Source organism: Dasypus novemcinctus, chromosome 9 (genome assembly GCF_030445035.2).
Source record: "Dasypus novemcinctus isolate mDasNov1 chromosome 9, mDasNov1.1.hap2, whole genome shotgun sequence".
NCBI classification, from domain to species: Eukaryota; Metazoa; Chordata; class Mammalia; order Cingulata; family Dasypodidae; genus Dasypus; species Dasypus novemcinctus.
Window position 1 is genome coordinate 109295033 of NC_080681.1, and position 23864 is coordinate 109318896.

The 23864-nt window shown below is 45.5% G+C and overlaps 2 protein-coding genes across 3 annotated transcripts in view; one reads left to right on the plus strand and one right to left on the minus strand.

The window, feature by feature from the left end:
* The window catches only part of AUNIP (aurora kinase A and ninein interacting protein), a 51083-nt gene extending 35679 nt beyond the window's left edge, over positions 1–15404 (plus strand). The window contains exons 2-3 of the mRNA XM_058304077.2: positions 6457–6598; positions 9192–15404. Of these exons, the coding sequence (XP_058160060.1) occupies positions 6457–6598; positions 9192–10033 (984 nt within the window). The 3' untranslated portion in view covers positions 10034–15404. The remainder of the gene's footprint in view (positions 1–6456; positions 6599–9191) is intronic.
* Positions 11322–22887, minus strand: MTFR1L (mitochondrial fission regulator 1 like). 2 transcript variants are annotated; one of them, XM_012527850.4, is made up of 8 exons: positions 22768–22879; positions 21898–21954; positions 19861–20004; positions 19248–19352; positions 16506–16615; positions 16063–16274; positions 14461–14782; positions 11322–12350 (listed from the first exon to the last, which is right to left on the minus strand). In XM_012527850.4, the coding sequence occupies exons 3-8, from the start codon at positions 19873–19875 to the stop codon at positions 12245–12247; spliced, it is 870 nt and encodes a 289-aa protein (XP_012383304.1). In that variant the 5' UTR covers positions 19876–20004; positions 21898–21954; positions 22768–22879; the 3' UTR covers positions 11322–12244. The 2 variants fall into 2 exon arrangements, with proteins under 2 accessions (XP_012383304.1, XP_004465413.1); XM_004465356.5 differs by lacking the exon at positions 21898–21954 and having other exon boundaries at positions 22768–22887.
* Positions 22888–23864: the final 977 nt, after the last annotated feature.

The window sequence follows — 23864 nt, forward strand, 5'->3', positions numbered from 1 at the left end:
TCTTGATAGTTTTCTGACCCAGTTTCCTTATGCAATCCTCCTTAAGGCATCCTTATTAGATGCCATCATCTTTTCAGCCTGACTTGATGAGGCATGATAGTGACTGATTAGAATAGGTTTCTGTCCAAAAAAAATTTCATTAAGCTAATGCTGTGAGAGACTGAGGAGGAAGGTAGACTTGGTGATAATGCTTAGTGACTCTAGAAGTGAGAAGAGAGTGCGTTATGGGCCCTAGGAAGCATAAAGGAAGAGGTATCATGGCAAAAGGAATTAAATATGAAAATTCATGTATTTCAAAGTTGCGGTCACCCCTCGGGCTGAAGTGTGGTTTGCTGGCCTGGCGGGGGAGCAGCCGCGGCAGGCCAAGCCGCTGCCCCCATAATAGGGTGGCTGGTCGGACTCACCGCCACCCCTGAAGGAAGCTCGGCATGGGCACAGAGTGCCCTCGGGTCTCCCCTTCTCGGCAGCCATGCTTCCGTGGCCGCCCCTCCTCCCAGATGGCGCCACCCGATGCCTTGTGGGGCGGCACCATTCTTCTTCCTTCTCCCTGCGCAGGTGCAGGGCAGAAAATTCCAGTCTGCCCTTTTCCCCTCCCCCGACAGCAGCAACAGCCAGGCATGGGCGGAGAAATCCAGTCTGCCCTTTTCCCCTCCCCCGACAGCAGCAACAGCCAGGCATGGGCGGGAAACTCAAGTCTGCCCTCCACCCCAGCAACAGCAGCCACCAATCCCTAAACCCTGCCCCCTCCCCCAGCAACAGCGACAGCCAATCCCTACCCACCACCCCTCCCCCGTCCGGTACCGCCCACTGACCTTTCGCCGGCAACCAATCAGAACAGGGCGTGGCTTCCACCAATCAGCCTTCCCCAGCCCCTATAAAACTGTTGCCTCTCCCTCAGTAAAGTGGACTTGCGTGTTTACCTTGTTTCCGCGGTAGTTCTTCTGCCGAGCGCCCTCCAGTCCTGAGAGCCCCCGACAAGGGCCTGGCCTCCCTTGTCCCCAGTTCGTCGCCTGCTTCTCCGGGCGACCCCTTCGTCGCCGGCTTCGCCGGGCGACCCTGTCAGCCGAACCGCGCAACCCCTTGTGAGACCGATCCCTCGTCTGCTGCCGGACCGACCCCTCGTCCCAAGCGGGACCGACCCCTCGTCCACAGCTGGACCGACCCCTCGTCCGCAGCCAGACCCCACCTCTACCGACCGAGCAAGCCGCTGCACAAAGTCACGTCAATATGTTTGGGAAATGAGACTTTATATATAAATTTTCATAACATGGTTATGAAAAAAAGGAAGTATCAAATTATGTAGCGATTTGAGGGCCATAATGAATCATTTAAAAAAGGAATTAATTTGGTTTGAAAGCAAAATCTTAAGATAAACTTGTAGAAAAATTATCAGATACCATGAAGGCTAAACTAATTTTTTTTTTCCCCCTCCCCTCCCCCGGTTGTCTGTTTTCTGTGTCTTTTTGTCTGCGTCTTGTTTCTTTTTTCCGCTTCTGTTGTCGTCAGCGGCACAGGAAGTGTGGGCGGTGCCATTCCTCGGCAGGCTGCTCCCTCCTTTGCCCTGGGCGGCTCTCCTTATGGGTGCACTCCTTGCGCGTGGGGCTCCCCTACGCGGGGGACACCCCTGTGTGGCACAGCACTCCTTGCACGCATTAGCACTGTGCATGGGCCAGCTCCACACGGGTCAAGGAGGCCCGGGGCTTGAACCGTGGACCTCCCATGTGGTAGACGGACGCCCTAACCACTGGGCCAAAGTCCGTTTCCCTAAACTAATTTATAATTCAGTGGAAGCATGAGAACATTTTCTATAAGTAAGAGGGGTCTAGTATATGATCCCAGATCTGTTTCTAATCAGAAGTTAGGTGTAAAACATGATTTCAAGGCATTTGTAATTATGTATTATATATGAGTAATTAGAGCTGTGGAATAAAAGAAGGGGTTACACTTTTGGTGGGACTTGAAGCCAAAACAAAAAAACCATCACTCTCTATAGGACACATCATGGGATCCTTATGAGGATGAGAATAGCAAGAGCTCCGTCTTTGTAGGAAGTCTTTCCTTCTACTACTCTGAGAAAAGAAAACTTGATGCAACCATGAACATGATAATATATCAAAGGACTAGGGATTCTTTGGATTGGAGGGAATGATGTATTTCTCACATGGTTTAAGTTCTCATGGGGCATTCTTATAGGGTAAAAATTGTTAATACTTAGACTATGCCTTACCACGAGGTTTGATCCTGTAGGAACCCTATGCCTATTATGAAGGCTTTCTCATAACCATAGAAAGCACACACAGAGACTGCTTTTATTTTGAAGTAGGAGTAATCAGCTAAAGGACCTTGTACCTGGGCCCCTCTCTGTCCCAGATGACTTGATTTTGAGTCATAACATTCTGCAATAAACATAGATTCTTAAAGCTAAGAGTCTTCTAGGAAAGTTATAACAGACAATAAGACTCCTGACAACATTTGACCTAAGGAAGGAATGTCCTTCAACTTCCTAAGTATGAGCAACTTGGTAAAAAGCCTAATTCCTAGAAGTTTTGCCAGTTGAGGTCTTAATTATTTTCTGAACTCTGAAATCTTCTTTACAAGACCTTGCATACTTATAGTAATTTATTTTTTTAAAGATTTATTTATTTATTTATTGCCCCCACCACCACCGGTTGTCTGTTCTGTGTGTCTTTTTGCTACGTTGTCTTTGTCCGCTTCTGTTGTTGTCATCGGCACGGGAACCTGTGTTTCTTTTTGCTGTGTCATCTTGTGTCATTTTCTCCGTGTGGGCGGCGCCATTCTTAGGCAGGCTGCACTTTCTTTGGCACTGGGCGGCTCTCCTTACAGGGCGCACTCCTTGCGCGTGGGGCTCCCCTACACGGGGACACCCCTGCGTGGCAGGGCACTCCTTGCGCGCATCAGCACTACGCATGTCCCAGCTCCACATGGGTCAAGGAGGCCCGGGGTTTGAACCGCGCACCTCCCACCTCCCATAACTAGAAAAAGACCTTGAATAAAAGGGTCAACTCAGACCAGCAGAATATCTCAGCCTACATGTAATATCAGGTGTTAAAAACTGCTTTTTGACTTTGGATAAAAGGGAGAAATGGAAAGGACAAATGAGTTTGTATGGCTTCGAGTCTCCAAAAAAGAGTCAGGAGGTCATCAGAGGGGTAACGCTTACGCGTGCCTCAGCAGGGTACCAGAGACAGTCAAAGTAGATAGAAGCCCAGGTATTGGTTCTCCTGAGGGCTTCAGAGACCCACAGGTTCTATGGTCATGGTATATGATTCTGGAGTTCAGTGCCATGTCAGTTGGCCCTACTTTGGAGTTTGTATTGCTGAGTGTGATAGAGTTGGACTCAGATATGACCTTTCTACACATGCCTCTTCTGTTACTTTTACCCGACCTGTGGTTGGCATTGGGGTTGGTGTATACTCAGGAGACCTGAATCTCTGGACTATCCATGTGACATCCAGGCCCTGAGCCTCAGCAGACTTGCAACTCCTACCCTCTGGTTTATTGAACTTACCCTGGCCAGCTAACAGGGAGGTGAAGAAGGTCAACCACCATATGGATGACCACATGGATCACCAGGGAGCCACAAATGCCTACAGCTGCAAGCAGGAGAATTGCATCCATCATCCATGTGGAATGTAAGCCCCCGCTCGATATAGAGATGGAGTGGACATAAACATCCCAGGGTCCACAGGATGGAGGAATAGAGTATGGATTAGAGTGTACTTATTGATATTCTATTATGGAACTGTTGTGATTAGTAATGGAAGAAATTGTAGCATTGATGTGGAGAAAGTGGCCATGGTAGCTGCTGAGGGTAGGGAGAGGGAAGAAGAGATAAGATGTGTCGGGAAGCGGACTTGGCCCAGCAGTTAGGGCGTCCATCTACCACATGGGAGGTCCGTGGTTCACACCCGGGCCTCCTTGATGCATGTGCAGCTGGCCCACGTGCAGTGCTGATGCGCGCAAGGAGTGCCGTGCCATGCAGGGGTGTCCCCAGCATAGAGGAGCCCCACGCGCAAGGAATGCGCCTTGTGAGGAGAGCCGCCCAGTGCGAAAGAAAGTTCAGCCTGCCCAGAAATACCACTGTACACACGGAGAGCTGACACAACAAGATGATGCAACAAGAAGAAACACAGATTCCTGTGCTGCTGACAACAGAAGTGGACAAAGAAGAACATGCAGCAAATAGACACAGAGAACCGGGGGGGGAGGGGGGGGGGGAATTAATTAAATAAATAAATCTTTTAAAAAATTAAAAAAAGAGATAAGATGTGGGGGCATTTTCAGGACTTGGAGTTGTCCTGGGTGGTACTGCAGGGACAGTTACTGGACATTGTATGTCCTGCCATGGCCCACTGCATGGACTGGGGGAGAGTGTAAACTACAATGTAAACCACTATCCATGTGGTACAGCAGTGCTCCAAAATGTATTCACCAAATGCAATGAATGTGCCATGATGATGAAAGAGGTTGTTGATGTGGGAAGAGTGGGGTGAGGGGGGTGGGGGGTATATGGGCACCTCATATTTTTTTATTGCAACATTTTAAAAAAATAAAGAAGAAAAAAAAAATAAAGTTTTTGTCTGCTGCTTGTTTTATTTCTGGCTTGTTTCTGTTAAAATATATTTTTTTTCTTGATTGTGCATCACATTTTCTTCTTCACATGTCTAGTAATTTTTTACCAAATAGAAGATATCTTGAGCTGTAACTTGTTGGGTATCTGGATTCTTTTCTCTTTAGTGAGTATTGTAATTTGTTTTGGCAGATAGTTAGTTACTTGCTAATCAGTGTGATACTTCGAAAGCTTGCTTTTAAGCTTTCTTAGTGCAGATTTGGAATATCTTTTGTTTTAGAGCTAGTTTACCTCTATTCCTTAGGGGTGATTCTTCTGAGAGTTTTGCTGAATGCCCCTGGTGTTCAAGGAGGTATCTTTACTTTGGCTAGTGGGAACTCAGAGGCCTTCCAGCCCTGTGTGAGTTTTGGGAATTGCTCAGCTTGTTCCCTGGCATTTCTTTGCTTGGCTTCATGGGATTTTACCTAACATGTGTGTAGCTTTTATCAATGAACAGTCAGTTCATCAATGGATTAAAAGGATCCCTTTTCAGATTTCTAGGAGTCTTTCACTGCCCTTCAAATTCTAGCTGCCTCAGCTTTCCAAAATTCCAATCCCAATCTCAATTTAACAAGACCGCAATGCTCTGCCTGAATACCTCCTCCTCCTCTATACATTATGTGATCTGGAAAGTGCTTCCAGCAGAAAGCTAGGGCAATCTTAGGGCTCACCTCATTTGTTTCCTGTTTCAGATATCACAGTCCTGTACTGCCTGTTGTCCACTGTTTAAGATCAAATGTTTCACGTATTTTGTCCAGTTTTCTAGTTGTTTACATTGGAAAGGAAAGTTCTATACCAGTACTACCATATGTTGAAGTGTATGAATTTTATCTCCAGGGTTTCTTTCTTCTTTGAAACTTAAATGCAACCTAGTTTCCAAATATAAAAATGAAATATAAGTTAACTTTGGGCTAGAATAATTTGGATTCAGCTTTCAGGCCTACCTCCAATTTGCTGCGTGAATATTGGCAAATGCCATCTCTTTGGTGGTCACAGCCTTGTATTCTTACAAATTGTCTATAATCCTTTCTACTTCTCAGGCATTCTGTAACAAGCAAATGGAAATAAAAACAAATCACACTAAATAAGGATAAGGTTATAGTTACAGTTAGCTGACAGAACCTACTCCCTGAACCTCTCCCACCCTTCTTCCAATTCCACATAGTAAAGTATAAAAGGAGCCTGAGATGCAAATATGCTGAGATTGGTGCAGTTTCATTACTCTTCCTCTGACAACTATTACTGAATGTTATCTGTGTGCCAGGAACTGTGTAAACTTTTACTAAAGTGAATTAATTCAGTAAATCCTTACAATTACCCTTTTGTCCCCATTTTACATATGAGAATAAGGCACAGAGATTAATTACTTGCAGAGGGTCATAAAGCTAATAAGTAGCAATGGCCAAATTGGGGTGTATTTGAACCCAAACTATGGCTGTGGAGCCATGCTGTTAACCACTATGTGACTGAAAACTATTGAAAATGTTTCAATTGCTGCTGCTATAGAATCATTAATTATCCTTAGAAATGAAGAAGAGAGCATCATCTCTGGAATCTCTTGTTTGGTCAGCCTGATTTCCATGGGAAAGCAAAAAAGACCAGGTAATAGTTGGAATATGTGACTACTAGGAACAACAAATACCATCGGTATAGTAGGAAATGGTGGAATGATGTCTAGCACAAACTACCTAGAAATTAGGGTGTGAGGGTAGTCAAAGAGGGTCCATTGTGGTTCCAAGAGGGTCAGTTTGTTTAGTGAAACTCTCCTGTCTGGCTGCTGTTTCAATATCAGTAAGTTCTAATATTATTTTTTTCTCCCTTCTCAGACACATTTAATCAAACCAGACACGAAAATGCTAACACTCTTTCCTGGAGAAAGAAAGGCTAAAGTTTCTTTTACTCAAAGAAGGAACTCACCTTCATGCAGTCGCCAGACCAGCATTGCTTCCTTCTTCACCTTGCAGCCAGGTATGGTAACCTCTCTGGGAACACTTCATTATCCATGGAGCAAAAAGGAGAGCATTCATTTTTCCATGTTGGAACATTTATGAGAAGTGGCTATACCAGTGCATTATGCTAAACTTAGCTGACCTTTTGGAAAAGATTATAAAGCACAAGAAATATCCCCCTTTGAAAAGCAGTATATAAATGCTTTTACAATATACGTCTCTCTTTCTGTTTTGCCCAGTCTGATATTAAATATTTGCAATTCCTAGTAGCAGTGAGGAAAGATATACTTGGGAGTTAGATGTGCATAGGGGAGTTGACCTATCATTAGTTAGGTACATGTATTGGATTGACCACAATGAGCAGGGTTCATTGAGAATTGATATTTCTGTATGAAGCTTCTCAAATTACTGAAGGTTTTTTCTGAGAAAGGTTGGCATGAAATTGCCATGGGTCCCATCATCCTTTAGCAGTTCTTTGCTTGCATGTCCCTTCATGGGAGCAGCTGCCTCAGAGTAGGCTTGGGTTTACAGAGCAGGGTTCTTGCCAGTTGGAGAGAGGTGGGAGGAGTGCTCCAACTCTTGGTGCAGTTCCCAGAATTGCTTTGCATAAACATTCAATATGCACTTTCTCCCCCATACAGAAACAAAAACTTAGATACCCCTTTTGCTTTAAGTAACAAGGGCAGATTTTTTTCAAAAATACGTTTCCTTTTCAAAAATTTGGTGTATTTTATGGTCTATATTGAATTCTTAGGCAAAGTTGAGAATGCTTTCACAAAATATAGTTTTTGTAGTTAATTCTTAGAGAAGAAAAGAGGAAATTAGTCATTCAACTTCGTTTGTAATTAAATCTTGGTGTAATTTGGGGGCAGTGTGAATTCCATGTCATTCGTCCCTTAAGGCAGAACAGGATTCAATCCACACCTGATAAAATGGATAGGCTGGACACTAGTATTTTTTGTTTTTGTTTTTTTAATATATTTTTAAAGGATACATAGATCATACAAAATGTTATATTAAAAATATAGGAGGTTCCCAAATACCCCATTCCGCACACCTCCCACTCTTCCCACATCAACAACTTCTTTCATTAGTGTACTTTTATTGCATTTGATGAATACATCTTGGAGCACTGCTACACAGCATTGATTATAGTTTACATTGTAGTTTATACTCTCCCAGTCCATTCAGTGGGTTATGGCAGGATATATAATGTTCTGCATCTGTCCCTGCAGTATCATTCAGGACGACTCCAAGTCCCGAAAATGCCCCCATTTTCCCTCTCCCTGCCTTCAGCAACTCCTTTGGCCACTGTCTCCAATCAATGATATTTCTTCCATTGCTAGAGTCACAATAATTCTATAGTAGAATACCAGTAAGTCCATTCTAGTCCATATTTTATTCCTCCATCCTGAGGACCCTGGGATTTCAATGCCTGTTCCACCTCTCAGTTGAGAGGGGGCTTCGATCCCACACAGCTGGTGGATGGGACTCTTGTGCCCGTAGCTGTACTCTCTTGGTTCCTTGATGTGGTGGTTGTCCATTCTCACTTCCCTGTCAGCTGACCTGGGTAAGTCTAGTAGTTTTTTATTATTGATTTTCCCATTAGTTGACTTAACACTTAATTGTGTCTTCACTACCTTTACCATGAATTGCTTGGGGAGTTGGGAACCTATGTTCTTCACATTGTCCCCAGAAGGCTTCTTGATCACGTTAATCAAAGTGATCTTTGAGACCTTACAAAGTAGCCATGTGTTAAATAATTCCTAGGAATATATATTTGGCCAGGATCACTATTTAGCAGAAATGACATTAAATAAAAAAAGCAAAACTGGGCATGCACTATGTTAACTCCATATATGAAAACTCAGTTGGAAAACAGATTGTGGTCTGATTGTATATTTGTTTTTTAAAGATTTATTTTTTAAATTTATTTCTCTCCCCTTCCCACCCCTCCTCCCCGCCCCAGTTGTCTGCTCTCTGTGTCCATTCACTGTGTGTTCTTCTGTGACCGCTTCTATCCTTATCAGCGGCACCAGGAATCTGTGTTTCTTTTTATTGCGTCATCTTGCTGTGTCAGCTCTCCGTGTGTGTGGCGCCATTCTTGGGCAGGCTGTCCTTTCTTTTGCGCTGGGCGGCTGTCCTTATGGGGTGCACTCCTTGTGCGTGGGGCTCCCCTACGCAGGGGACACCCCTGCATGACAGGGCACTCCTTGCACGCATCAGCACTGCACATGGGCCAGCTCCACACGGGTCAAGGAGACCCAGGGTTTGAACCGTGGACCTCCCATGTGGTAGGCAGACGCCCTATCCATTGGGCCAAGTCCACTTCCCTGATTGTGTGTTATGTTTAGCTTTATTTGGTAGGTCATGGAAAACATACAGATATTGAGTAGGGGTCTATAATATCTGTACTTTAGGAAGATTATTCAGGGAGAGAACAGAGAGATTGAAAGTGATAAGATCAGCCAAGAAGTTATGTGAAGAGTTTAAGCAAGATCTGTCCTAGGTAGTGACAGGAACTGACACTTGATTTCAGAAAAAGCCAATTAAATCCTGCTCAGGGCAGAGTTTCCTTGCAGAATAATATTTGTTCATTTCTATTTCACTAGGAAAGACCAATGCTGGTGACCAGAGAAGTGCTTCATCTCAAATAGCAATTGAGACTAATAGAGAGTCCAAGAAAGATGCAACCCAGCCAAACCATTTTCTCCAGGGCTTGGGGGATGATTGCGTGGTATCCCCTTTAGCCACATCAACCCCTACAGACTTCCAGGGAACTGGACTTTCTCCTCCATCACTCCAGGAAGCTTCTGGCCACCACAGAGTGGGAACCCCAGTTTTGACTGGGTTGTCTTTGCTACAGCCTGACACCCTAATCTGTGCAGGAGAGAGTAAAGCCTCGTTGGCTTTTTCCTTCACTCAGGATTTAGAAAGTTCTTTTTTACTGAACCAAAAGGATGGAGGAGATTCTTCTGGGGAAAGGAAATGGCTTCATGGATCTAAGAAAAAGAACTATCAAGATACGGAGAGAAAAATGAAACCACCTGAAGGCAAATGCTGTCGTTTGGAGAAGGCTAAATTGGAAAGGAAAGCATCTGCCAAAGAAAACAGGCTCCTTCAAACTTTCAGGAATTTCTGGAGTGGAGAAAACACAGAATCAGTTAAACGAAGCCTTTGTCCTGTTCCTTTGTTTTCCTGGGACAGTGAAAGAAATGACAGGAACTCCTGGAGTCAGCTTTTCACTGAAGATTCTCAAGGCCAGCAGGTCATTGCCCACAACTCTAGAGTTCCTTTCCAAGATGTAACTAACAGCCAGAATCAGGGCTTAAGGCAGTTTCTTTCCAGGGCTCAGGCTCAGTGCCAAGATGAACTCACTCAGTTAAATGTGCCACTTGACTTGCTCTTTACCCAGGACTCAGAAGGCAATCAGGTTATCAGGCATCACTTATAAATGCCTTTATGAGGGTTTGGTTCTAAAAGTGCCTTGAAATGATATAGGTATAGGAAAATGCTTTGTAGCTGGGACAGGGAGAGTTTGTTTGGTGGAAGGGAGGCAATGGGTGAAGCTCTGTTGTCGTTGACCATTTCTTTGTGTAAATAAACAGGTGGTAATATTCATTATTGTGTGATTGGCAGTGTGGCTTTCCCTGAGGTAGAAAGGTTGGTAAATGCCCTAAACAAGCAAGGCAGGTCCTTATCCCTCCACTAAAGAGCCTATTACTGAGCCTAGGCAGAGTCACCTCTTTGATCTTTTGGATGCCTGAATGGGACCTTGCTTCTTATAGATGTGCTCTTTAAATCTCTGTCTGAAATTTTACCTACTAAGCCTAAGCTTGGGACTATTTACTATTTGGGACACCTTTTTGAGTGAAGGGCAAATCTCCCTGACCCAGGTGTGCAGGTGGAGATAGAGATAGGTAGAATAGTGAGAGTTTATAATTTTATTTTTGTGTTAAGCTTCCTAGCATTTAAAAGCCTGAGCTATTTAATAACAATCTAGGTGTAACTGTATTTCTCTTTTTTCACAAAGGGAGGGATGCCTTTTGTAAACAGCTATTTACAAAGCTGGCTAATGATAATTAAAATATTATCAATTTTATTTTTGAAAAAGTGACTTTTTAATTGTATATAGTCTTTCATTGCCAAGGAGTCAGATCTGAACACGAATCTGATCTGACCTGTGTTCTACCCAGGTGTTATCCACCAGATGGCAGTTTCCTATATTGCAGGTGTGGTACCCAAGAGGCTTCAATAGCCTCTAGGGGGCAAGCTTGCAAGCTATAAAAGATGGAACTGCTTTTAAGAGCTTACAACAAAATAGCTGCAAAAAGCAAAAACAAGACAAAACAAAAAACTTTTTTTTTTTTTTTGAGGTAATGGGGGTTTGAACCTGGGACCATGTATGTGAGAAGCTGGTGCTCAACCACTGAGCCACATCAGCTTCCCTGAATTGGTTTTTTCATTTGTTTTGCTGCTGCTTGTTTTTATTTTTTTCAGGAGATACAGGGGATTAAACCCAGGCCCTCCCATGTGGGAGGCAGGAGCTCAATTTCAAGCCACATCCACTCCCAAGAAGAAATTCCTGAGGAAGTCTTCTAAGGGCAAGACCTTTTAAGGAAAAAAGAGAACCCAGACACCTGTTCAAAGGTTCATACACCTTAAAATTAATAGTAAAATGAACAGGAATCCTATACCCCTGAAGGATAATGGGAGATCTCAACTCAGACGGACACCACAAATACAATTTCTCTCCAAATCCTTCCTTTAATGTCAGATAGCACTTAAACCCACACACACAGTATACATACCATAGAGAATGGGACCTGAGGGCATCTGAGTCATGCAGTGGCGTAGATACAAACCTTGGCCCAACCTAAAGAAGCAGTCAAGGGCCTAGAAGAAGGATGATATGCTCTTTCCCCTCCCCATTTCTCTTTCCTACTGGGCTTAAACTCTAAGTCTCCGAAGAGAATAAGTTTTCAGTCGGTGGAACTGATGAGGCCTCAGGGCGTTGGAGGGTAAATTTGGTTGTACAGTATTACAAAATATGTTAAGAAAAAAACAACCCAGGCCTCCCAGCAACAGCCCAAATGTCAGCTGGTTCAGAGGCCTCACCTCTCTAACTAGATGTTGGAAAGGGAAGGGGAGAGGGTACCTGCTGGGCATTGGTGAAGGGTTATGATGGAGCAGCATATGATTTTCCCAGCTCTGTGAACATGTTCTTAATTATTTACAGCCCCTTCCTAGCAGCCCTGCTGTGCTGCAAGGAAGCAGCTGAGAGTGAGTGACAGCTGGGCACAAAGTGTCCGGTGAGCTCAGTTATGGAGTCTAATGCTGTGAAGGAAGTTGTTCCTTTAGGACCTAATTGCAAATAGGGACAAGAAAAACTGAAACTTCTATCTCATTAAAATTTTTGAGACATTCCAACCTACACAAGTACCTATAACATGTCTCAGCTCAAAACACAGACCTTAGCTTCTGCTAAGGTGTGATGTGTGGAAAATTTATAATCCAGCTCTTCTTTTTTTCAGTCCAAGCCCTAGCTTGTCAGCAAGATTGTTGCAGAAGATTTCTAATTGAAAGGCAGAAACATCTGCAGTGAGGAAGGCAGCTACTGAAGGATTCCAGGAGCATGAGACTGAGTTTGCAGAGCTGGGTGTTGTTAATTTCCTTTTCTACTGATATCTTCTTCCTTCAGAGCAAACTTCCTCCTCAAGACTTCAGAGATAAGGACAGCAGGGTCTTCCTCCTTCAATAAACTACGGTTCCTGGAGACACAAAGATAGTAAGCTTACACTGACAGAGTACTTTCTCTTGTCCCCTGGCAGTATTTTACTCTGCGTATGTTATCTCATTTAATCCTCACAACAATCCTTTGGAGGTAGGTGCTATTATAATCGCCTTTCACAGAGAAGGAAACCTAAGCAGAGAAAGGCTAAGCAGTTAGCCCCAAATCACTAGTCACTCGGCCATTCTGAGACATTTGAGTCCACAATTCAAAACCAAGCTTAATGGTTACAGATCTCATGTTCTTAGCTAGAGTGTTTTACTGTTTTCTTGAAATGACTGAAGTGTGAGCAAAGTGAAAGACCATTAACTGGTTAAAAGCTGGCCTCTGATGGCTAAGCTTCTGTGCTAATCTTTTGGCCCTATCTTTTCTTAGTAGCATTTCCCCAGCGGGTCAACAGGGGAAGTGATGACTTGGACAAAACCTCAGTTTTGGGAAAAAGGTGTCCTGAGGATGTCCTACCACCCCATCTCACCGTTAGGGGAGTGGAGAGTTTTTTTATGAGATTCAGAATTTATGGCAAAACCTTCACTAATCATAAGAAATCAGTGGAAACAGAACTAACTCTAGACTAGGGTAAGTTCAAACTACCTGATACATCATAAAAGAAGGTCCTAGATAATTAGAAAATGGTTGCTTGAAATTCTAGTGAACTTATATACATTTATGGGCCATGAGACTAAATATAAGGGCCAAGAATGATTATTAAACCTTGAAAGCAAAAATGAAAGGAAATGCCTTTAGCCTGTCACATTTCTGAACCTTTGCCCAAACTGGGTTAATTTCCCATTCTTAGTCATCAACTCAGTTCCTTCTACAAACAAAGGAGAAAAGATCTCAGGACACAGTGGGAGGAGGGGCTTGACAGTTTTGGATCTAATTTAGTGTATGAGGCAAGAAATAGTAAGTTTGAGAGTCAATCTATAAAATACTGTGACCAAAAGGAAAAGGCTCAAGGAAGACTAAAAGGAGGAAAAGTAGTAGAATTTGGGAATAAGGGAGACCAAAGAACTATGGGTCAATATGACCAACCTGGCTAGGGCCAGAGAAGGAAGGTGAAATGACTTCCCTAAAGGATCAACTACCCTGAAGCAATGAGGAAGTCACTTAACTCTTGTCTAGCTTTCAGAGGGAGACACAAAAGGACTCCTTGCACAAGGTAAGTAACCTTCCCTTCAACAGGAATTCTTCAATTCAGGAGACAGACCTCACACTCTGCTCCCACGGCTTTTCTGTCTGCACTGATAAATAACAGCTGCACACCCTGGGCCTTTGGCCTTCAAGTTCTGGATCTCAAACCTAAGGACAAAATGCCCAGGAACTTGCATTTAAACAAATTCCTCTGGTGATTCCCAAGCAGGTGCTCAGAGCACAGTTGGAAGAATACTGTTCAAGGTGGTATATCTCACAGGCTGGGGCTCTAAGGCTTTTCTGCTAGATGGATTTCTCAAAGTGTAGGTATTTCCTAAATTCCCTCATGGTCAGAAAGTATAGCTCTCTTCCTTGGGGGTTCTGATTCAATAAGTTTAAGGTGTATTTTAACAAACCTGAGCAATTCTAATGGACAGCCAGGTGTATGGATTTCCTGTGAGTTTCAAAAACCTTATTCTCAAATTCCTCAATTTGCAGGGATTTACATAATGCATCACTATATTCTAGAGCAGAAATCTCTGACTTTATGAAATCCTCCCTCCAAAAAAGTCCCTCATTTTGAGAGATTATGTTATCACCTCTCTGAAGGGTGGGGTATGGGGACACTGTCACTAGCATATTAGAAATGAGATGTGAGGGCGCTGCAGGGACAGAAGTGGGGTTAAATAAGCTTTCTTATAAGATCCCTAGTGGTCTGACCTGAGGTGGGTGTGACCTATTCCAACAAATATAAAGTGTTGATCTTTCCTCAAATTGGGACCGCAGGCACGAGGGAGCAGGGCAGTTAGCAAGCTTTAAGAATGTAGTAACACATGGCTCCTGAGGACTTATATGTACTAGGCACTGTACTCAATGCTCTCATATCCTATTAGATCACTGGCTATGGGCAACTAAGGAGACATCAAATAAACCACCAAGCTCTTTATTCAGATACTTACAGATCTTGGTTCTGTTTCATCCGGTGAAAGTCCTTCAGGATACCCATCATGTCTGCAAAGCTGCTGGCCTTGGACAGAGAGATGCAGTCATCCTCTTCAGACGAGCTGCAGGTGGCTTTGTGTTCTGGTTTGCAACATTCAGGGCTGGCAGAACAAAGCAGGGGGACTGATGGAAGCTCAGGGACCTCTACCTCAGTCTCCTCGGTGATGTCACTAATGACAAAGGAAGTTGTAGAGTGGAATGAGGATCCGAAACAAGGTAAAGGAGAAGAGACATTTGAACTTCCTGGAGATAAGAAATCTGGCGTTAATGAAGCCGAAGCTGAAAGAGAAAACAATAGGCATGGATGGATATTGGAGCCAGAATATAACAACAGTACCTTCTCCCCACAGCAATGCCTAATGAACATTCATTTCCGGGGCTCAACACTGTGACATTCCATGGTGGTATCTGGAGCTAGTGGGGGGCTTCTCCACTACCTCCCCTTTCAGGATCTCAAGATGTAGACAGCACTGGGCTTCTCCATTGTTCAGAGGGGGGCAGAAAATTCCATCCCATAAAGGCCTTGGCTCCTAAAAGTTTCCATTCACAGATTATTAAGTGACAGCCTTATCTTAGACTAAAGAACAGTGACAAAACCAATGCCTGAATTTGTCCTGTCCTCTAGTATAACTGGACTAGTGTTTTGACTGTGTTCCCTCGAATTCTGCTATTTGTGAGATGAAAGAAGTGTTCTACAGCAAAAACTATGGTGACTGCCCTCCTGGTTTCCCAAATTGAAGGAGAAAATTCCTTTACTCTCCTAAGTTTTATCTCTCTTGATTTCTTCATAAACCTTCTGCTTGTCTCAGATGACAAAACAAAAAAGTACTCAAGAAATACAAATGGAAAATTCAAATGCAGTTCCTCAATAAAATTGTCCCATATAAGGGAATTAAATATATGAAGACTTCAAAGAAAACACAATGCTTTCTTGTGCTCTATCAACTGTTTAGGTTTGGAAACTATTACTTTGAGTAAATAAGGTGCAAAAAAAAATAAGAGGGAGGGAAGACTATGAGGATAAACTAAATATCTTGGGAAAGATCCACCTGCTGGTCTTCAATATGCCTTCTGGTGAAGGCAGACTCCCATCCATGTCCAGTGGTTCACCCTAATTGCAGACAGAAAGATGGAGAATGGAGAAGGGGGTCTCTGGTAGAAAGGACAAGGAAATGGAAGATAGTGCTTAAGGGGGATATATCTCTCTGTAGTAGGGAAGAAGACTGCTTATTTCTCCTATTGAAAGAGAAAGCCACTGGAGGCTCACAGAAGGCATGATTGTAAAGATGCCTGGAAGGGAATGTTTTTATAGCCAATGGAGGGAATCTGCATGGGAGTTACAGTTAAGTTTGAAGTCTAAATACACCATTTAGCACAAAATGGCTGATGAAAATCATCCAAGGGGTGCCCCACGTTAGCTAGGCCTTAGGGTAACACTAGAGTCCTAGGCCTGGGTCCTCTGAACCAATGACCACCATTTGCGTACCCCTATCTTGCCAAAAGGCCATCGGGAAAAGGGACAGACTGCTATACTCTGGTGTTAGCTTGGGGGCACCTACCTGCATCAGCTGCCACTATCTTGGCAATCTGGCTGCGTAGGTGGCTCAGCTCATCCTGCAGCTCGGTGGTACGGCTTAGGGCTGGCAGGCCTGGCTTCTTCAAGGCCAGGAGCCTCTCTTCCGACCCACGCAAGTTGGGTACTGAGGCATTACGCTGCATGACAATCAGAGGGCTGGGTTTCCAGGTGTGCCTCAGGGGGCGTGAATCACTCCTGAACCAGGGCAAGATAAGTATGTCAGAGACAGCTGGTCTGAACCCCTTCTAAAATTCTTCCACCCACTCCTACAAAGTTCTGCTCCTGCTCTGAGTCCTGGGACTGCAAAGCAGCAACAGTTCGCATTCCTGTTGTTCTTGGCCTCTCATAAGTATTCTCCCTGCTGCCTGCCACCTCATCTGGAAGAAGCTTGCCATTCCCCAGCAGACTGGTTGTTGCCTCAGCTACCTGACCCGAGCATAGGTTTCCTCTTCATCTGCAGCAATCCAGGCGACATCAGCCAAAGTAGGGACAGGGGGCACATCCCTCAGACACAGGTCAGTGAGGTTGGGCAGGGTCTATGGGGAAGCAAATTTCATCAATAAAAACTTACTGATAACATAAAAAGAAAAGCAGGGACAGTGCACAATACTTATGGGGGGCCAGGGGGGGTAGGCAGTGGGAGTGGGGAGAAGAGGGATTCTGATTGGGACAGTTTGGATAAAAGGCCAGAAGCAAAGGAGTCTGTGGGATTACAAATAGTTCTGCATGGCTGGAACAGAGGATGAGAGATGGCTGGGACAGCTTGGAGAGTGTAAGTCAGGGGTTTTGATTCTAAGATCAATAGTGAACCACTGGAGGATTTTAAGGATGGATAGATCAGATTGAGGTTTAGAAAGATTATTCTGGCTGCTGTGGAGAACATGATTGGGGGGGGTGTATCATCCAAGCGAAACATGTTGACATAGAGCAGGGATCAGTGCCTCTTTCTGTATATAAAATTTTACTGGAACACAGTCACATCCATTCCTTTATGAATTGTCCATGGTAGCTTTTGAGCTACAACTGCAGAGTTGAGTAGTTGTAACTGACCATATGGCCCTCAAGCCTAAAATATTTACTTATCTGGCCCTTTACAGAAAAAGTTTGCTGACTCCTGGCCTAGAGCCTAGAGCAAAGGTGTCTTAAGTGGGATTGGCCTGAGTTACCAAAGAGAAATCATCTACCACTGTCCAAGATCATATTGCCCTCTGGGTGTGAAATCACAGGTGCAAGGTCCTCAAAGCCTGTTATATCACCAAGAAATTTCTCCTGGGCTAGCTCTTTACAACACCGGTATAGCAAACTGGAATCTGTACTGTTACAGCAACAATGACCATATGACTACCTAGATTGAAATAAAAAGAAATGACTAATTATATAAAAAGAACCATGATAGGATTCCTTAACCTAACCCCTCAACCCAAGTGAACATCAACCAGGGAACAGAAAGGCTTAAATAACATGTTAAGTGAAAAATTAGGATAATTCAATCATATATTGACTATAATCACAACAAAGCAAAAACCATGCATCCAGAAAAAGATGGAAATGATCTACACCAGTGTTTTGGCTATAAACCAAAACATTATTGTCATGACTGTGTGATTATGGGTAAGTTATTTTCCTTTCTCCTTTTTTATTTTCTGTAATTTAACATAATATTATGGTTATATTTTTAAAACAAAAAAATCACGATTCTCTAAAAATATTTAAAGTAATTTAATTTACAATATAAATCTAGAATATTTTCTCAAAAGCATTCCTATACTCAAGTTAAATTCAGATGTTTCTGCTACAAATTGTTTGGTAGTTGGATCAGGGCTCGATACCTCTGGCTTTTAAACAAGGAACCTGTAACTCAGGAATTGTCACTCCAAGGTCACACAGAGGAGAACTTCCACTGGCCCAGGGGTTGCTGCTAAGATGGGACATTTAGGGAAGCCTCCATTTACTTTCCTAAATTAGCTCTGAGTGCTCCCTTGCTCTCGGCAATTAACTCAGGATTATTAAATCAACTAAGTAATGAATATAAAGTACTTAACACAGTGCCTGGCACATAGGATCTGTTTAATAAATAATTGCTAGTATTACTACTTACACATAGACCTGCTCATTAGGAGCCTATGCCCTTGACCATCTCTGCCCCGCAGCATCCAGCCAAAGAATTGGAAAGGTCATAGTCAAGTAGAGGAACAACCTCCACAGAGTCAGTCCCTAGTGGTTCTCCCTGTCCCACCCCAGCCAATCCCATTCCTCACTCTGATAACAACACTGACACCACTATTATCTCCAGATCCAGCTCCTACACAGACTCTGCAGCTCAATATCTGGTATACAAACTCAGCTTCTTCATTTCTGTTTCTACCTGGGCCCACATCCTTTCAGGCATACATTTCTGTCTCCTCCATGTAGGCAGAAAACAGAAGTATTTCTTTCATGTCCCAGCCTCCCAACTGCACATACCCTAAGCATATAGCCTAAACCTGGTATTTAATGATTAGGTGGTAAAGCAAGGGAGCTAATAAACTCTTCTTGGCTTTCCACTGCAGAGACCTGGGTCAGGGAATATGCTGCTGCAGAGTGAGTGCGAAAGGTCCTCTACATCCAGAGCTGGGACTGAAGGAACCAGTAAAGGAGTGGCAGACTTAGCCAGAAAGAGGAGGATGGAGAGTAATGGCCTCAAAGAAACAGTAAATAGGTAAGTGATCAAGCCTTAGAGCTGGTGAAGAAAAGCAGGGTTTGACTCAGAGTCACACACTGCACTCAGTGTCCCATGGGGGGACCTGCCAGGGTTGCAGCCAGAACCTCAGAGCACAGAATAACTGTTCTGGAGATGTGGCTCAGGAGGGCCTTGAGGCCGCTGTGATAAACTAGATTGCTGGAGCCTGATGAAATCTGAATCACACTGTAGAGGCAACAGAGATGCAAGGTTAATTTATGGGCAAACTGGAGTCTGACTCTTGTGGTCATAGGTTTGTGCACAATCTGGGAGGCACAGTGATTAGGCTTACAAGCTTAATAAATAATATATATTTCTTGGCCAATGAAAATTACCAGAAAAGCAACCTGCCTTGACATTTCCAAGGGGTCTAGGGCACAAAACCAGCACCTGCCCTCCTTCTCATACTCCTCTGAGCCTCTACTCTCCCCGCCCTTCAGCACACTCACCTCAAAGGATGCTCGGGGACATGGCTTCAGGGGCAGGTTGGTCCCGATTCTTCTCACTACACTGCGAGCAGCCCCATGTGGCTTGTTTTGCCAGATTGGGATGGTCTAGAACAGAGAGGGACAGAAACAGCCACAATCTCAGAGACAATGAGGCCAACTATTGTTGCCCCCCTCTAGTCTCCCACCTCTGGTTAGCAGGGAGAGTGAATTCCCCAGTCCCAAGATTGGGGCAGCCCCTTTCCCCACAGTAGTAAGGGCAGGTTCCCTGGTCACCAGCCTTTACCAGCCAGCCACTTAAGGGACACCTGCTGCTGCGAAGGCAGTTAATTTTGGAAGGGTCCAGTGAAGGGATAAGGAATTAGGTGGCTATAGGGATCATCCAGGCTTCCCTCCCCTCCCTCTGCCAAAAAGGCAGAAACAGTCTAAGTCATGAAAGGCACCAAGATCATGTTGGTTCTGCAAGGGTGAAGGAAGTGGAGGGGTGGCTTTTTCCAACTCCAGGTCCCCAGGGGAAAGGTAGAGTTAACTTGAAAGTCTCAGAACCTCTTACAGCACTTTAGTAGGCCCAGTGCTCAACATTCCCCACCACATCTGCCTTGTGGACTCCCCTTACCAGATTGGCTTCCATTCCCGACGTTTCAACTGGTCCCTGCACTTGAAGAACAAGGCAGCCACAGGGAAGCTCTGGGGGCTTGGGGAGGTGGGAAGCTTGACTCCTTCATATCAGGCCATCTTGAGGAACATCAGCCTTCCCTTCCTGTGAAATCCAGCCCCACAGTGGGGACTCAGTGGCCAACACACAAGCCCAATAAAACCAAGCCCTGCAGAATCACGACTAACATACCAAGGCAACAGTGCTTCTCTGATGTTTCACAGGGAAAAACAAAACAAAACAAAACAAAAAACAAGCCACATAGGCTACCCCTTGCTCATAATGGATTCTCCAAACGCAGACCCTTAAAGATTTTGTTTCAGACTTGCTGGCCAATTTAGCCAAATTTTGGAGCCTTCTTGGGCCCTTAGGTTTCCCAAGATAAAACTTCTAAAGATGCAAATAGAATCCTTTGGTAGCTACAAAGCTCATGGGAAAGCCAAATGGTAGCTTCCATCTAAGCCCAGCATTCATTCCTGAGCCCAGTACCCTAGGTCCTGCATGGAGAGAGAAGACAGGGGAAAGAACAAACTGACTCTTGCCAGGTCAGTCTACTGGGCTACAGGGAAAAGAGCAAGGTATTTTTATTCTGGCCCAACCACTGACTGGCTTTGTAGCCTTGGACAAGTCATTTACAGTTTCTCCAGTTGGCTTCTCCATCTATAAAAAGAAGATAAGAACAACTGCCACTGAGGGTCCATCAGTCAAATAAGGGATTATTAAGTGCTTAATGAACTGTTAAAACATTTCACAGATGGGTGAAGTCACTTCTGACAGGACTCTTCACAGCTGCCCTTGCATAGTGAGCAGATACACTCAATGAGCTCATCTGCTCTCTTGTTCATCAAAAACCAACAGTCCTGACTCTGTGCCAGGTCCTGTGCTGGGCACTGTAGGGGCCAGAGAATGAGTAAGATCCAGCCATGCTCTCAAGAAACTCATAGTCTAGCAAGGAAAAAGGACTTGGATATATAATTCTAATAAAAGCTGAATGTCACTCCCTAAGAGAGGCACTCTAGGCAGATGAGTTCATCCTCAAGGCCCAATGGTGGATTCCAGTATAGGAAGGTGAAGGATAGGTAAAGACGAGGAGAGGCTGCAAAGGGAGATGCAGTCAGGTCATGAGGGCTGGGTGAGAAGTCACTGGGGGGCCATGGACAGGCTCTGAAGAGGGGACAGATTGGGCTGAGAGCTCTTTCTGAAGATCTCCCTCAGGTGGTCTGCCTTCACCCCTGAGAGGAGGAATCACTTTATGGTACAGCTGGGGAAAGGAAACTGGGGAGAGGAAGAGACTTGTCTAAACTCACTTGGCCATGCTAGTAGAAATGACCTAAGGCCTGGTCCAGAACCAACTGCCTCCTGCATGGGCTCCATCTTCTCACCTTAGTTCAAGCTTTTTACCAAAGTCCCTGTGTGCAAGGCCCTGTGCTGAACATCAGTACTCCATATAAAACACTCCACGTAACAGTGCTTCTCTCTGCTTCTCACCTTACCACAGCCACTTCTTCCCTGATCTTACCTCCAAAGAAACAACTGAGCCTAACCCTCCCACAACAACCAGAAATCTTTCTGAAACACACTGCTCACATGTTCAAAACCCTCTACTAGCTTGCTAGAATCAACAGGATAATATCTAGACTCTTAAGCATGGCATACAGAGGCCTCCACAGTCAGGTCTAATCTCATGTTTCTTCACCATCTCTAGACCAAATCCATTGAAGCCTACAGGGCCCTGCCAATTTGGCCCCTGCACACTTCGCCAGGCATACCTCCTGCTTTCATCCTTGCCTTACGCCCCTCAGCCATCTGGCCTTCTTTCAGTTCCCCAGACACACCACCTCTAAGCCTGTGTCCACACTCTTCCCTCTGCTTGAAGCACCAGCACCCTCTTCACAGAGTTCATTCTGACTTTTTCTTCAGAGTTCAGCTTAAGCATCACTTCCCTTTCCCTGACTGGGTCAGGTTCTTTACTGTCCACTCCACGGTACTCTGCATTACCTTGGAGTTTGGGGTTTGTCAGAAGGGCAGGGAATTCCCCAGTGCACAGCACAGTTCCTGTTGAGTACATAATAAGCATTTATTGAATTAATAAGTGTTGAAGGAGAGCACCAGGTTAGCCTTCAGAACTCCACACCTAAGAGACACTGGCTAGGAGAAAGCTCTTCCCCCAGTTCGCTGGCAACACTGGTTGGTTCTCGCTACCTCTGTGCTCCCACTGCCCTTTAGGAGGCTGTTGTCCTGACTGTTTACACATGGTTGCCCTCAGGAGACCGGGTGCTCCTCGAGAGCAGGGCACCCTGGTCCCGGGCACCACACCCTGGGTCCCGGCCACCACACGGAGGCCACCGTGCTCCATTAGTCTTTACCGGGTGGACCAAGGAGCGGAGAGCAGCGCGGAGTCACCACGCGAGGGTCCCAAGCAGCCACGCTGGGAGGGAAGGTCGCGGCGAGGAGCTGGCCCAGGACACACCTCCCCTCCCTCGCCACAGCTCGACTCAACCAGGGTCAAGGTCGCCAAGTTCTCCCCGCCTGCGCAGGCGGCTCTTGGACCCACAGGCCCGGGCCCGGAGAGAGCGGGATCCTCCGAACCGAGGCCGGGTCTCTCAGAAGGCACCAGGCGAAAGGAGAAGCCATCTGGTCTAGCCCTGTCACCGCCTGCTGGGCGACTCTCGGGGGAGCAACTACCCCTCGGGGACTCCTTTTCCCCTCCTGTCAAAGGAAGCGGTCAACAACGGCTCCCGCGAGAACTCGCGCGGGAACAGGAGCCACGGGCTTCACGCAGCGCACGGCCTTTTGGGCCCGGTCTACAGCCCGGCCGGAATCCGGCCGCGTCCCCGCCTCGAGTACTAAACTCGGACTTCATCTCACCTCAGACTCAGGCTCCAGAACTAGTCACCTCACAGCTCCTCCTACCACAGCGAATCGCCCAGTCTCAACCGCTCTCACTTCCGCTGACCCGCCCCCGGAAGCGATCCTTCGCAGCTGCGCACCGGGCCCTTCCGGCACGCCCCCGGAAGCGGCTCACGTCAGGGGCGGGGCGGGAGGTGCAAGACATGCCCATCGTTGCAGCAGCTTGGAGCCCTTGGTAAATGCTTGCTGCGCATGGAGAGCCCCGAGGCTTGGTTCGCTGCAGCTCCGCTTAATGGTCGCCGCTGCCTTGTTGCTCTCCCCTTTGTACGCCAGTCCGACTTCTGCAAGCCGTGGTCTGTATCTCAGCTTGGTCCCCAAAATATGAGGTGTGTTGTCCCGACCCTTACAGCGAATTCAGAATCTTCATCCTGGCGTTCAAGGCCCTCCGGATCTGGCGCTTGCTTCGCTTCCTCTTGCCCTGGTCCCCTTCACAGTTCATGACCCCAGTCAAGGCTCTGTTCTTTCCCCACCACCTTCTTATCGTCTTTCTCCCCCCTGCCCATCACCTACCCTCTCTTTTGGTCCATGTCTGTGTCACCTTCTCCACAGTCATTCTCTCCAACAAGAATGGTCCTCTCCTGCTTCCCTGATGCCTTTCTTCCACCGATTTGGAGCTTTCTTTAGGTATCTCAAAAATACACAGATTCCGGCTGTTTTCTCAGGGCAGGCCTCAGTGAGAGTTTGATTACTAGGGGGGTAGACTGACGGGCAAAACCCCAGAGGCATTGGGAGAGGGACTCAGATGGGCCCCCACATTCTTTTCAGGCTCACTCACCCATTCTTTCTGCCGCAACCCTCCCATTCCATGTCTCCATGGCATCTGGTTCCTGGGTCACATCCCCTCTCCTGCCCTTTCTGCCACAAACCGGTGCTTCGTGGATAAACAACCTTTGTAGTCCCATCTTCAGAAGGGTCCCATCCTCAGAAGGACCCCATCCTCAGAAGGACCCTGCCCTTGTTTTAGTGCTCTGCTGTTGAGGTCTTGAACTTAATTTTTTAACAAGGGTACCTGCACTTTTATTTTGCACTGGGCCCCACAAATTTTGTAGCTGGTC

What these genes read in the sequence shown, in the direction of transcription:
- MTFR1L (XM_004465356.5), bottom strand. An exon ending in GATAGTGGCAGCTGATGCAG is followed by an intron (nt 14,783 to 16,062) that starts GTAGGTGCCCCC and finishes TTTCTCTTTCAG; the next exon opens with CTTCGGCTTCATTAACGCCA. An exon ending in ATGAAACAGAACCAAGATCT is followed by an intron (nt 12,351 to 14,460) that starts GTAAGTATCTGA and finishes TTGTGTCTCCAG; the next exon opens with GAACCGTAGTTTATTGAAGG.